At 50.1% G+C, this 15112-nt stretch overlaps 1 protein-coding gene across 1 annotated transcript in view; it reads left to right on the top strand.

Annotated features, from left to right (window-relative positions):
- Window positions 1-13597, top strand: part of ITGAX (integrin subunit alpha X) — a 17105-nt gene extending 3508 nt beyond the window's left edge. Inside the window, exons 8-31 of the mRNA XM_007452676.1 lie at window positions 1-66; window positions 314-467; window positions 772-922; window positions 1116-1189; window positions 1349-1478; window positions 1589-1731; window positions 1882-2025; window positions 2286-2495; window positions 4680-4810; window positions 4943-5100; window positions 5243-5397; window positions 6112-6243; window positions 6332-6405; window positions 6621-6762; window positions 9611-9727; window positions 9824-9903; window positions 9994-10077; window positions 11549-11627; window positions 11738-11845; window positions 11956-12039; window positions 12243-12356; window positions 12479-12580; window positions 12849-12959; window positions 13499-13597. Coding sequence (XP_007452738.1) covers window positions 1-66; window positions 314-467; window positions 772-922; window positions 1116-1189; window positions 1349-1478; window positions 1589-1731; window positions 1882-2025; window positions 2286-2495; window positions 4680-4810; window positions 4943-5100; window positions 5243-5397; window positions 6112-6243; window positions 6332-6405; window positions 6621-6762; window positions 9611-9727; window positions 9824-9903; window positions 9994-10077; window positions 11549-11627; window positions 11738-11845; window positions 11956-12039; window positions 12243-12356; window positions 12479-12580; window positions 12849-12959; window positions 13499-13597 — 2842 coding nt within the window. The remainder of the gene's footprint in view (window positions 67-313; window positions 468-771; window positions 923-1115; window positions 1190-1348; window positions 1479-1588; window positions 1732-1881; window positions 2026-2285; window positions 2496-4679; window positions 4811-4942; window positions 5101-5242; window positions 5398-6111; window positions 6244-6331; window positions 6406-6620; window positions 6763-9610; window positions 9728-9823; window positions 9904-9993; window positions 10078-11548; window positions 11628-11737; window positions 11846-11955; window positions 12040-12242; window positions 12357-12478; window positions 12581-12848; window positions 12960-13498) is intronic.
- Window positions 13598-15112: the final 1515 nt, after the last annotated feature.

The following is a 15112-nucleotide window of genomic DNA, read 5'->3' as shown; positions in this document are numbered from 1 at the left end:
CCTGCTGACCTCCGTACAGCAGCTGAGTGGGTACACGCACACGGCCACAGCCATCAGGATGGTCACGTAAGTCCTGACTCCTCCCAGGTCTTCCCCCAAAGCATCTGGGTCTTGCTTTGGGCCGCATCTGTCTCCAAGAGGAAGGGAGAGATGGGTACTGGAGTTCAGCCTGTGGTCTCCTCACCAAGCCGGGGGCCTCTGGGTGGGACGGGGGCATCACAGAGGAAGCGGCATCTCCTTGTTCTCACAAAGGCATCAGAGGCTAAGCAGCAGCTCTGTTCACTGGCCTCTGGACCCTCATCTTCTCTGACAGAGAACAGCTGTTCAGTGCCTTATATGGGGCCCGAAAAGATGCCTCCAAAATCCTCATCGTCATCACCGATGGGCAGAAAAAACAGGACCCTCTGGATTACAAGGATGTCATTCCCAGTGCTGAGGCTGCTGGCATCATCCGCTATGCAATTGGGGTAGGATGTGGGGATGCCCTCCCACTGCTTCCTCCCCTCTCGTCCTCTTAAGCCACCTTCCCTTTCAAGGACAGAAACCCCAGCTCCCTCAGCTTCTACGTCAGGATGAAAACTCTGTTTCAGCCTGGGGTATCCTCCTCCTTTCCCTAAGCTCCTTGATGAGGCTGTCTGGGCCTCATTTTTCTTGCCTGTACACTGGGTGTAATAATATTAACCTTGCAGGGTTATATTGGAGGATCCCAGTACCCAGCAGGCATATTATAGTTATGATTATTTTCACTGAATTGGTCTTTGCTGGGGACAGGTGGGATTGGCTTTTCAAAATATACATTCCTGGCAAGAATTAAAGGACATCGCATCGAAGCCCTCCCATGAACATATATTTAAAGTGGAGAACTTTGATGCTTTGAGAGACATTCAAAACCAACTGAAAGAGAAGATCTTTGCCATTGAGGGTAAGTCAGAGATGGAACTACTCACTTCAGAAGGCCTCACCCATAAATGTTTTTCCTTCTAGAACCTGGACCCCTATGTCATGGGCCAGTCTTTCCCTTTGGGTATTAGTCTCCAATGAGATCCTCTCTTAAAGCTGAGATCCTTCTTGAACCTGGCAACCCTATGAATCCTAGGTGTCATGCCTTTCCCCAGGTACGCAGACTATAAGCAGCAGTTCCTTCGAACTGGAGATGTCCCAGGAGGGCTTCAGTGCTGTGTTCATGCCTGTGAGTGGGGCCCCTTTCAGGCCACTGATGTAGGGTGAGGCAGAGATGGGAGGAGGGAAGGCAAGAGTGAGTATCAGGCGAGTGGGTGGAACCGTCGGCAGCCATTGCTTCGGAATAGGCTGTCTTCTTCCCACCTGCTCTGGAATCCTTTCCTCCCAGGATGGACCAGTTCTGGGGGCTGTGGGGAGCTTCAGCTGGTCTGGAGGTGCCTTCCTGTACCCCCCAAATAGGAGCCCCACCTTCATCAACATGTCTCAGGAGCACACGGACATGAGAGACTCTTACCTGGGTGAGGCAAGGCTGTGGTCGGAGGGCCGGGCGGGAGACGGGCTGCCTGGGAAGGGCAGGGGCCCGGGAGTGGGGAGTGGAAGCCTCTGTGCTGAGGCCTGGTCCCCTCAGGTTACTCCACAGAGCTGGCCGTTTGGAAGGGGCTACACAGCCTGGTCCTGGGGGCCCCCCGCCATCAGCACACAGGGAAGGTTGTCATCTTCACGCAGGTGTCCGGGCAATGGAGGCCGAAGGCTGAAGTTACAGGGACCCAGGTTGGGTGTGGAGGAGGGTCTCCAGGGGCAGAGAGGGAGATGAAGGGGGTGCGGGGCCCAGCAGGGTGGCGCCGGTATCTGGGGAGAGGCGGGACCTGGCCCAGCGTGGGTGCAGGGGTAGGCAGGATGACTCCACGCTCTGCCCTCCAGATCGGCTCCTACTTCGGGGCCTCCCTCAGCTCCGTGGACGTGGACAGAGATGGCAGCTCCGACCTGGTCCTCATCGGGGCCCCCCATTACTATGAGCAGAGCCGGGGCGGGCAGGTGTCCGTGTGCCCCTTTCCCTGTGCAGGGGTAGGCAGGATGACTCCACGCTCTGCCCTCCAGATCGGCTCCTACTTCGGGGCCTCCCTCAGCTCCGTGGACGTGGACAGAGATGGCAGCTCCGACCTGGTTCTCATCGGGGCCCCCCATTACTATGAGCGCCGGGGGGGCCTGGTGTCCGTGTGCCCCTTTCCCCTGGGGGGTGAGTGGCTGATGAGACCCGGGCTGGGTGGGGTCTGGGTGTGGAGGGGTCGCCTGGGGTGGGACCTGGCACTGTTTTCGTTCTGCAGAGGGCTAAGTGGCAGTGTGGTGCTGTCCTGCGAGGGGAGCAAGGCCATCCCTGGGCCCGCTTTGGGGCAGCTCTGACGGTGCTGGGGGATGTGAACGGGGACTGGCTGACGGACGTGGCCGTCGGGGCCCCGGGAGAGCAGGAGAACCGGGGTGCTGTCTACCTGTTTCACGGAACCTCGGGACTGGGCATCAGCCCCGCCCACAGCCAGGTGAGGCCCGGTCACTGTTGCTGTTGCCACAGCAACCTCCTCCAGGCTTTTCCCTGTCTTTGACACTGCTGCCTGGAAAATTCTTTTTTCCCTTATTTTATCTCTTTTGTCCAGCACTGAGCACCTAGTAGACAGCAAGCAAAATCTGTGGAATTTGAGAAATGGAAACATTGATCCATTCCCTGCTTTGCATGGTGACTTGATACTTGAGTGGGTTCTCCACCCAAACCTTTTAGTCCCCCAGCAGTTTTACACTGTACACAGGCCAGGCATTAGCAAACGCATTTTAGAGATGAAATCTGGGGCATGGAGAAGATAAGTGCCTGGACTTGTCCAAGGTTTATAGTGGATCAAGAATGATGATGAGGGAGGTTCCAACCTCCTGACTCTAACACAATGCTCCATCTCTTGGAGCCTCCCTTTGCCAGTCAGTTTAGTTCTGGTGGCCTCAGTCTGCCTGTCCACTCACCCCTTCATCTCCCTGCATGCCATGACTTTATTCTCTCCTGCCATCAGTAATCCTGCCAAATGCCCATAGGCAGGAGCCTTTAACCCAAGGGGGCAGGGTTCCCTGAGAAGGGAGGGCTACTCCCCCTGGCAAAAGTTAAGGAAGCCCCAATTAAAAAATAAGGAAAGGATCTGAAAAGACTTTTCTTCAAAGATGATATACAAAGGACGAATACGCACATGAAAAGATGTTCAACATCATTAGTTACCAGTCATCAGGAAATCAAAACCACTTCACATCCACTAGGATGGCTAGAATCAGACAGACAGATGACAAGTGTTGGTGAAGGTGTGGGATATCTGGCACTCTCATCCACTGCTCGTGGGAATGTAAAATGATGCAGCTACTTTGGAAAACAGCTCCTCAAAAGGTTAAACACAGAGTTACTGTATGACCTGGCAGTTCCACCCAAGAGAATTAAAAACATGACCACACCAAAAAAGTTATACGTGATTGTTTATATTAGCATTATTTATAATAAACAAAAGGTGGAAATAACCCAAATGCCCATCAACTGATGGAACAGATAAGTAAAATGTGGTATACCCATACAATGGAATATTATTCAGCCATGAAAGGAATGAAACACTGACACATGCTACAACATGGATGAACCTTGAAAACATTATGCTAAGTGAAAGAAGCCAGACCCAAAGGACCACATATTGTATGATTCTATTTACATGAAAGGTCCAGAATAGGTAAATCCATAAAGATAGAAAGTAGATTAGTGGTTGTCAGGGGCTGGGGTGTAGAGGAAAATGAGGGACATGGGGATGACATGGTGGTGAGATCAGTTCTGCACACAAGGCTGTCTGGCTGTGTTTGTTTTTTACTCCCTCTTCCTTGGTAATTGGTAAATTTCTCTTTCATTTTATTATTACTACCCTCAATGTCTGCCAGTCCCATCAGTGCCCAGAGATTTAAAGGGCATATTCTTAAAGGAACTGGTTGTTATAGGAGCCATGGAAATAGAAGGGGAGGGACCCACAGGGCAAGTGGTCCAGGAGCATAGAATCTGCATATGGATACAGCCCCTCCCCATCCAGATCTGGTCCCACCTTGTCTTCTGAAGAGACAGGGTGGCTACGGAGAGCAAAAAGGGGTCTTGGGCATGAGGTCAGAGAGTCTGATTTCAAGTCTGGAATTGGCCTCTTAAAGGCCCTATGGCCTTGGCACCATCTGCAATGTGGGGGGTAGGACTGGAGCCCTGATACTCATAATAGTATGTTACTGACTAGTGACCATACGTCAGGTGTGGTTCTAAGAACTCCATGAATTAATTCATTTAATTCTCTGAGGTGTTATTATCCCAGCTGAGGGATGAGGAAACAGGCACAGAAAGACTGACTCCTGGCCTAAGGTCCCATGGCTCATAAGCGAAGGAGCCAAAATCAGAACCCAAGACTAACTAGCTGAGTGACTGAGCAAAACTCAGGTCACCAGGCCAGTCTTTCCATCTCCACTTCTTCATTTATGTCCTAGAAATCTTCCCTTGTCTCTAGTCACCATTTTCCCATCCCCACCTCTCTCTTTAGGCACTTCTTGGAGACGTCTTTTTACTGCTCACCACTTCGTTCTGTCTCCCATACCCCCAGCTCCCTGCTCCTCTCGTTCTTCTGTCCAACTTGTTTCCATCACCCTGCAAGCTGACTTGCCTCTCCCTCTCTGGCCAGCGGGTCACAGGCGCCCAGTTCTCCCCCGGCCTCCAGTATTTTGGGCAGTCACTGAGCGGGGGTCAGGACCTCACCATGGATGGACTGATGGACTTGGCTGTAGGGGCCTGGGGGCACGCGCTGCTGCTCAGGTGAGAACAGCCTTCCCCAGACACTCCCCGGGTGGTCCTGGGTCTGCCTGGGACACCAGCCTCCCGACCTGCCCTCCCAGGTTGTCCTCCCAGGACCAAGGGCCTGTCCTCAGCTCAGTGTTCTGCCCGCAGGACCAGACCTGTGCTTAGGGTGTGGGCACACATCCACATCACACCTCCAGAGATCACCAGGTCTGTGTATGAATGCCACCAGCAGCTGGCCTTTGCCCAGTCTCTGGGTGAGGCCATTGTCTGCCTTCGTGTTTCTCAAAGTCCCAAGAACCGGCTGGGTGAGTTATTTCCCCTCTGACCCAGGATGCCCTGACCCTGGGAGTCTCCAAGCCCAGGACTCCTGTCTCCTACCTTGCCCCTTGCCCAGCTGGGAAGTTCCTCACTCTCTCAGCCTTTTCTATCCCCTGCTTTCCCCTACAGCCAACCTCCAAAGCGTTGTGACCTTTGACCTAACCCTTGACCCTGGCCGCCTGAGTCCTCGTGCTGTCTTCGAGGAGACAAGGACTCGGAGTCTGACTCGTGTTCGAGACCTGGGGCTGACACAGCACTGTGAGCCCGTGAGGTTGCTCCTGCCGGTGAGGGGGCCTCAGAGTCCTGGGAATAGAGGCAATTCTGAGGCTGTCAGGGGGCTGGGCAGGGAAAGAACGGGTGTGTTCTGGTCCTCGCTCCGCCCCAGCATGGCACATGGAATGCAGGAGGTACTTGAGGTACTTGACACATGTTGGTGGAGTGAGTGAGTGAATGGATGGATGAGGTTGGCTGCATCTGCCAGAGGCTACACGGCTGGATTTCAGGAAAAAGAGTATGGCTGCTTCAGAGAGCCATGGGGCGATGGGGATGGGATTCTTTTATCCAACTCCTCCTCTGAGACAGGCCCTGTCCTTGTCACTAGGGACCCCACAGTGGACAAAACAATCATGCCCAGGGGGAGCCCTGGGAGAAGATCAAAAGTGATCGGATTCCTAAATAATAGATGTCAGGTAGTGATGAAGGCTATGAAGAGAGATAAATCTGGGAGAGGACAGCGAGGGTGTCAGGGGGTCACCGGGAGCAGTTTGGGGAGACCCTGAGTAGAGTAAGTGAGCCTGTGGGAGGCTGCGGGAAGGATGTTCAAGACCAAGGACAAACACAGCAGAGGTTCTGCACGCAGAATCCTATGGATGAGCATTTATGGGGGGGTGGGTAGGTACCACTGTTACTCCATTTTATGGATGAGGAGACGGGACCCAGCTAGTGGCTGCGACGGGGCATTTCTTAGCCAACTACTCCCTCCAATGTCCATTCGCCAGGCCTGTGTGGAGGACTCGGTGACCCCCATCATCTTGCGTCTCAACTTCTCCCTGGTGGGCAAGCCTGTCTCTGGCTTTGGAAACCTCCAGCCTATGCTGGCAGTGGATGCCCAGAGATATTTCATGACCTCTGTGAGTCCCGGTGCTGGGCTCTTCCAGAGAGGGTGGAGGGTGTGGACTCCAGATCTTGGGGAAAACCCTGCTTTCCCTTCACTCTCAGCTCCCCTTTGAGAAGAACTGTGGTGCCGATCACGTCTGCCAGGACGACCTCGGCATCTCCTTTGGGGTCTCAGGGTGAGTGTCCAGCCCCTCAGACCTCCCCTGGTCCCCCAGCCCCCTTCATGGAACCCGGAACTCCTGCCCCTGGCTCTCCCTAACATCTCTACCCAGTGCTCTGGACCCAGACATCCTGTCCCCATCTCTCCCCTGCTTTCCTACTGTGTTTCATCCCCACACCATTTCCAGCCTCAGTCACAGAATCACCTCCTCCCCTCTACCCTAACACCCAGCTTGAAGACCCTGATTGTGGGGAGTAACCTGGAGCTGAACTTGGAAGTGAGAGTGTGGAATGATGGAGAGGACTCCTATGGAACCACAGTCACCTTCTTCTACCCGCCGGGGCTATCTTATCGACGTGTGGCGGGGGGCCAGGTATTGTCCTCTCTGAGGGAGGAAAGGCTGATGGCGGGGGATCAGCAGAGACTCCTGTGCTGGGCTCAAGGCTCAGGCAGGGCTTCCATTGTTTAACAGCCTCTTGTAAACCAAGAGGGCTGGGCTGATCATGGTTGGGTGGATGTGGTTGTGTTGGCTGGGGCATGCATTGGCTCATTCTGTGTTCAACTCTGGGCTTGCATTTTAAGAATGACCGTCAGGAATGAGTTTCCAGGAGGCTGCTAATGTGAAGAGAGCAAGGACCCCGCTTTACATTTCTTTGTATTCCACATCGTATCAATATTCCTCTTTTAAAGGAAAACATATCTTGGCCTTCAAATACTTTATTTTATTTTATTTTTTTAACATCTTTATTGGAGTATAATTGCTTTACAGTGGTGTGTTTCTGCTTTATAACAAAGTGAATCAGTTATACATATACATACATCCCCATGTCTCCTCCCTCTTGAGTCTCCCTCCCACCCTCCCTATCCCACCCCTCTAGGTGGTCACAAAGCACCGAGCTGATCTCCCTGTGCTATGCGGCTGCTTCCCACTAGCTAGCTATTTTAAAATTTGTAACATATATACAAGTCCATGCCACTCTCTCACTTCGTCCCAGCTTACCCTTCCCGCTCTCTGTGTCCTCAAGTCCATTTTCTACATCTGTGTCTTTATTCCTGTCCTGCCTCTAGGTTCTTCATAACCATTTTTTGTTTTTTTAGATTCCATATATATGTGTTAGCATACAGTATTTGTTTTTCTCTTTCTGACTTACTTCAGTCTGTATGACAGACTCTACGTCCATCCACCTCACTGCAAATAACTCAGTTTTGTTTCTTTTTATGGCTGAGTAATATTCCATTGTATATATGTGCCACATCTTCTTTATCCATTCATCTGTTGATGGACACTTAGGTTGCTTCCATGTCCTGGCTATTGTAAATAGAGCTGCAATGAACATTGTGGTACATGACTCTTTTTGAATTATGGTTTTCTCAGGGTATATGCCCAATAGTGGGATTGCTGGGTCATATGGTAGTTCTATTTTTAGTTTTTAAGGAACCTCCATACTGTTCTCCATAGCGGCTGTATCAATTTACATTCCCACCAACAGTGCAAGAGGGTTCCCTTTTCTCCACACCCTCTCCAGCATTTATTGTTTGTAGATTTTTTGATGATTCGGACTTCAAATACTTTAAAACACTGTTCTAGGGAATTCCCTGGTGGTCCATTGGTTAGGACTCGGTTCTCTCACTGCCGTGGCCTGGGTTCAATCCCTGGTTGGGAAACTAAGATCCCTCAAGCTGTGCAGCGTGGAAAATATAAAATTAAATTAATTAAATTAAATTAAATTAAAAAGTAAGTAAAATAAAATAAAATACTGCTCTGTAGAAGAAGGAGTTGGATTTATTGGTCACTCTAGATCAGAGCTTGGCATACTTTATCTATAAAGGGCTGGATAGTAAATATTTCAGCTTTGTGGACCACAGAGTGTCTTCACATCTTCTCAACTCTGCTGATGTAAGGTGAAAGCAGCCATTGACAATATGTGTATGAATGAGCATGGCTGTGTGCCAATAAAACTTTATTTATAAAAGTTGGAGCTGGGCTGTCATATGGCAATCCCTGTTCTAGAGGACAGAACTAGGACCACAGGGAGTCAAAGAGAAACAGATTTTTAACAAAAATTTTATTATGAAAAATTATGTTAAACATTTACAAAAGAAGAGAGTAGTTCAACAAACCTCCCCCAAAATTATCGCCCAGATTCAACAATGATCAACATTTCACCACATTTACGTCACCTGTTTTTTTTCCCTTTACTCAAATATTTTAAAACCAATCCCAGACATCCTGTCATCACACACCTTCCTATTTCACTGTTATGGACAGTAGGGACATCTTACGTGACCCCATAGCCATTATCACACCCAATGAAATGAATGATTCCTTGGTATTTAGACCGTAATCAAATTTCCTTAATTGTCTCAAAAATATTTTTTAACTGGTTTATTTGAACCAACATCTTAACTAGGTCTGCACATAATGTTTGGTTGGTCTCCCATGTCTCTCTTAAGCTAGTCTTCCCAATGGGAGCATATTTTGATCAATGCATGAAGAAATACACTAGGAACGGCAAACTCCAGCTGTGTGAGGGGTGAACACCCTATCACTGGAGGTACTTCTAGACACATCAGCCAGATGCCATGTGTGGACCTTTGTTGGATATTGCGTTTAAAAATGAACTGTAATGTAACATTTTTGGAGACCATCTAGGAAGACAGAACATGACCTGGATATTAGCTGATCTTAGGGATCAGCTTTTGTTGAGTATGACTTGTTGAGTCTTTTCTTATGTTAAAAAATACCCTTGTCTGTTGGTGATACACACTGAAGTCTTTCAAGATGAAAGTATGTGATTTTAGGAATGTGCTTTAAATTAATCAGGAAAAGAAAAAAAAAGAGTGGAGAACAGCTGAATAAAACAAGAGTAGAAAAATGTTGGTAATTTAAGCTGTGTGATGGGGACTTTGGGTAGATTTACCTAGTCTCTCCACTTTTGAGTATATTTGAAATTTTCATAGTACAACCTTTTAAAAAGAACCATAAATAAAAAGGAAGAAAAGCAATTATACTCCAATAAAGATATTTTTTAAAAAAGGAAGAAATGCTAATAAATCTGGGATTTCTACTTTAGGAAGAAGTTTGACCAGATAGTATTTAAAGATTTTTTTTAAAGAAATATAACCTTAAGGTAGATTCCAGGAAACTGTCAATAGTTTATGGAGTCTTGTTGGAACACTAGCAAATGCTCACCGGCCTTGGTTCATCTGTGCTTCCTTAGAACCAGCTGCAGTCACGTGCCCTGCGCCTGACCTGTGACAGTGCCCCCACCGGGAGCCAGGGCACCCTCAGCACCAGCTGTAGCATCAACCACCTAATCTTCCGTGAGGGGGCCCAGGTGAGCCTTGCTTCTGCACCCCCCACTCCCCTACCCGCCCCCCACATCCTACTCCTCGGTGACCTCCCCCACACCCCATTCCTACCTCTTCCTCAGATCACCTTCAGGGCCACCTTTGACGTCTCCCTCACGGCCATGCTGGGAGGCCGGCTGCTTCTTGCAGCCAATGTGAGCAGGTGAGTTGGGCCAGGCCCAGGGCAGTGCTCCGTCCCACTCAGCCTCCTCCTCTGGGGAACTTGCCAGCTGGGATCCTCCTCCCTTTCCAGTGAGAATAACACCCCCAAGATGAGCAAGACCACCTCCCGGCTGGAGCTCCCGGTGAAGTATGCCGTGTACACCGTGATCAGCAGGTGCCACGCCACGACCTCCAAGGGCTCCTCCTCCATCACTCTGTGGGGCTCGGGGAACTCTCACTCTGCAGCAGCTGAACATCTGTGATATTTAAGTTTTATCACCACCCTCTCAATCGGTAGATGACACTGCTAGCAGCACTTACTAATCAATCATCGAGTGCTTATTGTGGGTTATTGATGATAATAGTAATTGTGATATTATTATCATTACATCCTACATTTAACAGAGGCTTCAGTTCTCAGGAGCCTTTCTTAAAAGCCTCAAGATTGTCCCGGGTTCCCTAAGACATACGAGATGTGACCCTGTTTTCAAGGTTCTTACAGCCTTATTGGGGAGCAAGGTTATCCTGATTCAAGGAAGAATCTCATCAGGGGCCTCCCTGTGGTTCTGTCTCCTGAGGCTACCTGAGTTTTCAAGGGGGCGAGAGGACACTAACGTCTCCTGTCAGGGGAGGCTTCAGCTAAACATTGAAGTGTCCATGGCATTGCGCTTTAGCCTTGGCATCTGGGCAGGACAATTCCTCACCACAAGGAACAGATTTACACTCTGCAGGGCTTTTAGAACCACCCCTCCCCTTTTTCCCAGTCTCCTTTGGGAAGGACAGGGGGAAATGACCTACTGGCCGCAGAGACTGGGGATCAGGGAAAAGCTGGATGAAAGGAAAAGGGCTTAATGCTGCCCAGGGAGGGGTACACACGGTGTTTGTGTAATCAACACCAGACATAAGCCCCTGCCTTTGTGAGATCCACACACTCGTGGTGTGAAACAGGCCCACATGGCTTAGCCTGGGTACCTAGAGGGGCCTAGGCAGCCTCAAGGTGTTGTTACACTGAGACCCAGGGAAGAGTCTGTGTTGGGCCCACACTCACCTCCAAGCCTCAGGCCTAGAAAAGCTGAGGAGGGAATTCCCCGATGGTCCAGTGGTTAGGACACTGCACTTTCAGTGTCAAGGGTGCGGGCTCGAAAGCTGAGGAAACAGGAGAGAAGGGCCCCAGGGAAGGTCTCTGGGAGACCAGAAGGGGCAGGTCCAGTAGACACTTGTCAACAGCATTTGCCTGAGTCTCCCTAAACCTTTGTTGTGTCCTACCTGCCCATCCGGCATCCTCCGTGTCCATGAAGGCCTGGAAGGAAAACCCAGGTGCAGAGAGGACAGGCCCTGGCCCCCGCTCCCCCCGGGGTCAGAGCTCTCAGTCCCTGTCACTGCACCCCCAGCCCAGCCGCCTTGGCGGTCTCCTATGTGGGCAGCCTCTGCAAGAACCTTGCACGCAGCTTGAAGCCCAGCCCTGCTCCCTAAACCCTAAACCCTAAGCCCAGCCTAAACCCTCCCATTACCCCAGATCAGCCACAGACTTCATTCTAGACCACCCGAGGGGCCTCTGAAAACCTATCCTGTCATGCTCCCAGCCAGAGCCTCCCTAGGAGGCCCTAATGGAACTTCCCAACCACCCACGCCTCCTCTCCCCTCAGCCATGAACAATCCACCAAGTACCTCAACTTCTCTACCTCCGAGGAGGAGGAAAGCAGCAGGGCTCAGCACAGATACCAGGCACGTGACGGTGACTCAGGAGCGTGGGCTGGGGCAGGGACCCAGGAGCCAGAGATTTGGGAGGGATGTGGGGCTCGACATGATCTTTGCCCTCACTGTCCTCCGTGCAGGTGAACAACCTGGGACAGAGGGACCTGCCTGTCAGCATTGACTTCTCAGTGCCCGTGGAGCTGAACCGGCTGACCGTGTGGAAGGATATGGAGGTCCTCCACCCTCAGGTACTCAAAGACTGTATGGCTCCTCCACTAATGCCCTCTCCCTGGATTCCTTGGTCCTCATGAATCCCTGATGACCTCATCACATGCTTTCTCCCTGTGCCTTTTCCTAGAACCCATCCATTCAGTGCTCTTCAGAGAGAACAGTGCCCACAGAGTCCGACTTCCTGACCCACTTTCAGAAGAAGCCTGTCCTGGTGAGAGGGCTCTGGGCTGTCCCCCACTGGAAGCCACACTTCAGGGGAATTTAATCCAGGAATGCATGTTACATTAGATGGATGTCTGCTGAACAGCCTGCTTGAGCTCAGATGTGGCTGCTCCCCTCAAATCAGACAGTTGAATGCTGTCTTCTACCTTCAAACCCACCTTTCTCTGGCCTGATGCCACTTCTCTTCCCCAGGACTGCTCCACTGCTGCCTGCCTGAGGTTCCACTGTGACATCCGCTCCTTCGGCGTCCAGGAGGAACTTGACTTCATCCTGAAAGGCAATCTCAGCTTCGGCTGGGTCAGCCAGGTGTGTCCCCTCCCAGACTCAGGTGGGGCCTGATATGTCTGTGCCTACCTCAAACCAGGGCGTTTCTCTAACCCCGAGCCCTCCCCAGAGCTATTTCCCAGCCTTCCCCTTCTCTTTTGCAGACACTGCAGAAGAAGGTGTTGGTTGTGAGTGTAGCTGAGATCACGTTCAACAGATCCGTGTATTCCCAGCTTCCAGGACAGGAGGCATTTTTGAGAGCCCAGGTAGTAACCGTGTGGTAGGCAGTGACCAGGCTGGTCAGAGAGCTCCTGATGCTAAATCTGTGATGCTGAGTGGGGGACTTGCAAGCCTGGAGGGAGGAAGGATGGAGGTCCCTGGGCAGGACAATTGTCTCTTAGCCCATGAATCCTTCTGTATCTCACTTCTTGGAGCAGAGCCTGATGAAGAAGGGGAGGGAGTTAAAGGGGACCTGGGAGGAGTCTGGGATAGCAAGAGTCCTGAAACTTTCTGATGGGGTCATCTCCACTCCAGATGGAGCTGGTGCTGGAGAAGTATGAGGTCTATAACCCCACCCCCATTATTGTGGGCAGCTCTGTGGGAGGACTGCTGCTGCTGGCTCTCATCACAGCCATACTGTATAAGGTGAGTGTTTTCATCCCACTCCTGACACCACCAGCATTTGGTCCCACACTTTCTACAGTGTAAGAAAGACTCACCATGGGGTCAGGCACACATTCTTCCTAAGTCACTGCATGTAAGAGATCCCCTCCCACCTGTGACATAACCAGTCCCTGGTTGACCCCATGTCTTTCTATCTGATTCTCAAGCCTCCTCTAATCTGTCTCCATTTCTTTTTCACTCTTCTCCACCATGTTTCCCTTAAACACAAATTAGAACATGAGAGCACAGCCTTGGATTTGATGTTGACACCACCGCTGATTCTTTCCTTGACCATTGACATGTGCTTGGTCCATGCTCGGTCTCGGTTTCTCATTCTGAAGGTGGTTCTACCCAGCTCACAGAACTGTGGCAAAGTCTAAATCACACAATTTATATAAAGTTCCTAGTGCAGTGCTGGAACGTAGGGGGGTTCCAGAAGTGGTGCTTGCTCCCCTTCCCCATCGTCTCTTTTCCTCTCTTCCACTGGACTTCCTGATTTTCTTCTCCTTCCTCCCCAACAGGTTGGCTTCTTCAAACGTCAGTACAAGGAAATGATGGAGGGAGCAAATGGACAGCCTGCTCCAGAAAATGGGACAGGAGACCCCCAAGTTGCCCAGTAAGAAACTACCTCCTGCTCTCCTTTGGACCTGCTCTCCCCTGAGAGGTTCCCTGGCCTTCTTACTTTCACCCAAGTCAGGCCTGATGGGGAAGAACATTCCATCTGAGGGAGGCTGACATCAGGCTGCTTTCTCTCTTTGGGAGGATGCAGTGTGTTTGCACAAAGCCCCTAGGCTGGGAAGGGCCATTGGTCTTGTCAAGGCTCCAACTGGAAATCCCAGGACAGGATCCCTGACATGCCTCTCCTGAGGACTTGACTTGGAATTTCTACCTAGAAATAGATGGACAATAGCCTCAGGCTCCAGTCTCCCTTCATCCACTAACCATCGACGGTCTTCCTAAAATACAGTTCTGAACCAGGCTCTCATCCTCATCCATCTTCAGCAGCTTCCCCTTACTCGCAGTGTAATTTCTGAACTCTTCAGCTTGTGAACCAATACACAGATGTTTCTTAAAAACCCTGGGATGTATTGAATGGAACATTGTCTGCATATGGTTAGTGATTGGAGAGCACTTTGAAGTCCTCTATCAGAGATGTGCTGCCCCCAATAAGGTCATTCTTATTATTATGCCACCCATCTCAGCATAACGCTCAAAGTGGTGCCTGGTGCTGACCTGGGAGTCAACACACAGCAGGCCATTCCCTGCCCTGGAGAGATCCCACTGCTGCCATGACCAAGGTGCCTGGGCCACGTGGACGTTTTAGTTAGAAAAGCAGAAGGGGAGGCAGTTAACCATGTGACTTGAGGTGACATGGTCAACTGTATCCCCTTCTGTCCCAAAACTATCTCCCCCATCCATCACAGGGTCCAAAACCCTTTAGGATTTGGAAGCTTTGGGAACTCAGAAGGACCAATTATGATGAAATTGCCTCAAGCTGGGCTCCATTTAGACTTTATGAGGATTGGGCTTTAGAGTATTATTTCTCAAAAGGTGCTCCACGAACCTCTGGCGGTCTCCAATGGTCTCCTAAGTGCTGTTTTAGAGGGGAAAAAAAGCAAGAAACAGTTTTAAACCCACACATCTCACACATCTGAGCCTGATGACGTTCACAGAAATCCTGTTATACCCTTAATAATTGTGTTCCTAAAGCTTGTCCCTGGACTCCAAGGACTGCAGGGGGCTCTTGTCTAACATGCAGGCAATGGGTGCTATTTTTACATAATTTTCCTTCATGATTTATTGCTTCCCTGCATTATATTTGCATTTTTTCAGGATTGCTATCTAATTGTATTATATCTCCAAATCAAAAAAAAGGATCAATGGCTCAAAAATTATTCATTGAAGCATAAAAGTTGTGATTAAATCAATAAAACATAATTGCTGCAACTTAGAGTAATGTCATCAAAATCAGTACTGAACGAGTTTCTAGTGCACACTGAGTATAAGGATGCATGAATGCTGGGATGAGTGATTATGAGCTAAAAAATTAAAATCTATCTAGAAAATATACCATCTGAAAATTGGATTTTATTGGGTCAGGTATCTGTTTGTTCCTAGGCTGTTGTCCATTATGA

The sequence above is a fragment of the Lipotes vexillifer genome, unplaced genomic scaffold, assembly GCF_000442215.2.
Source record: "Lipotes vexillifer unplaced genomic scaffold, Lipotes_vexillifer_v1.1 scaffold426, whole genome shotgun sequence".
Classification (NCBI taxonomy): domain Eukaryota; kingdom Metazoa; phylum Chordata; class Mammalia; order Artiodactyla; family Lipotidae; genus Lipotes; species Lipotes vexillifer.
The sequence above is the reverse complement of the archived record's forward strand: the minus strand, read 5'-3'. Positions and strand labels throughout refer to the sequence as shown.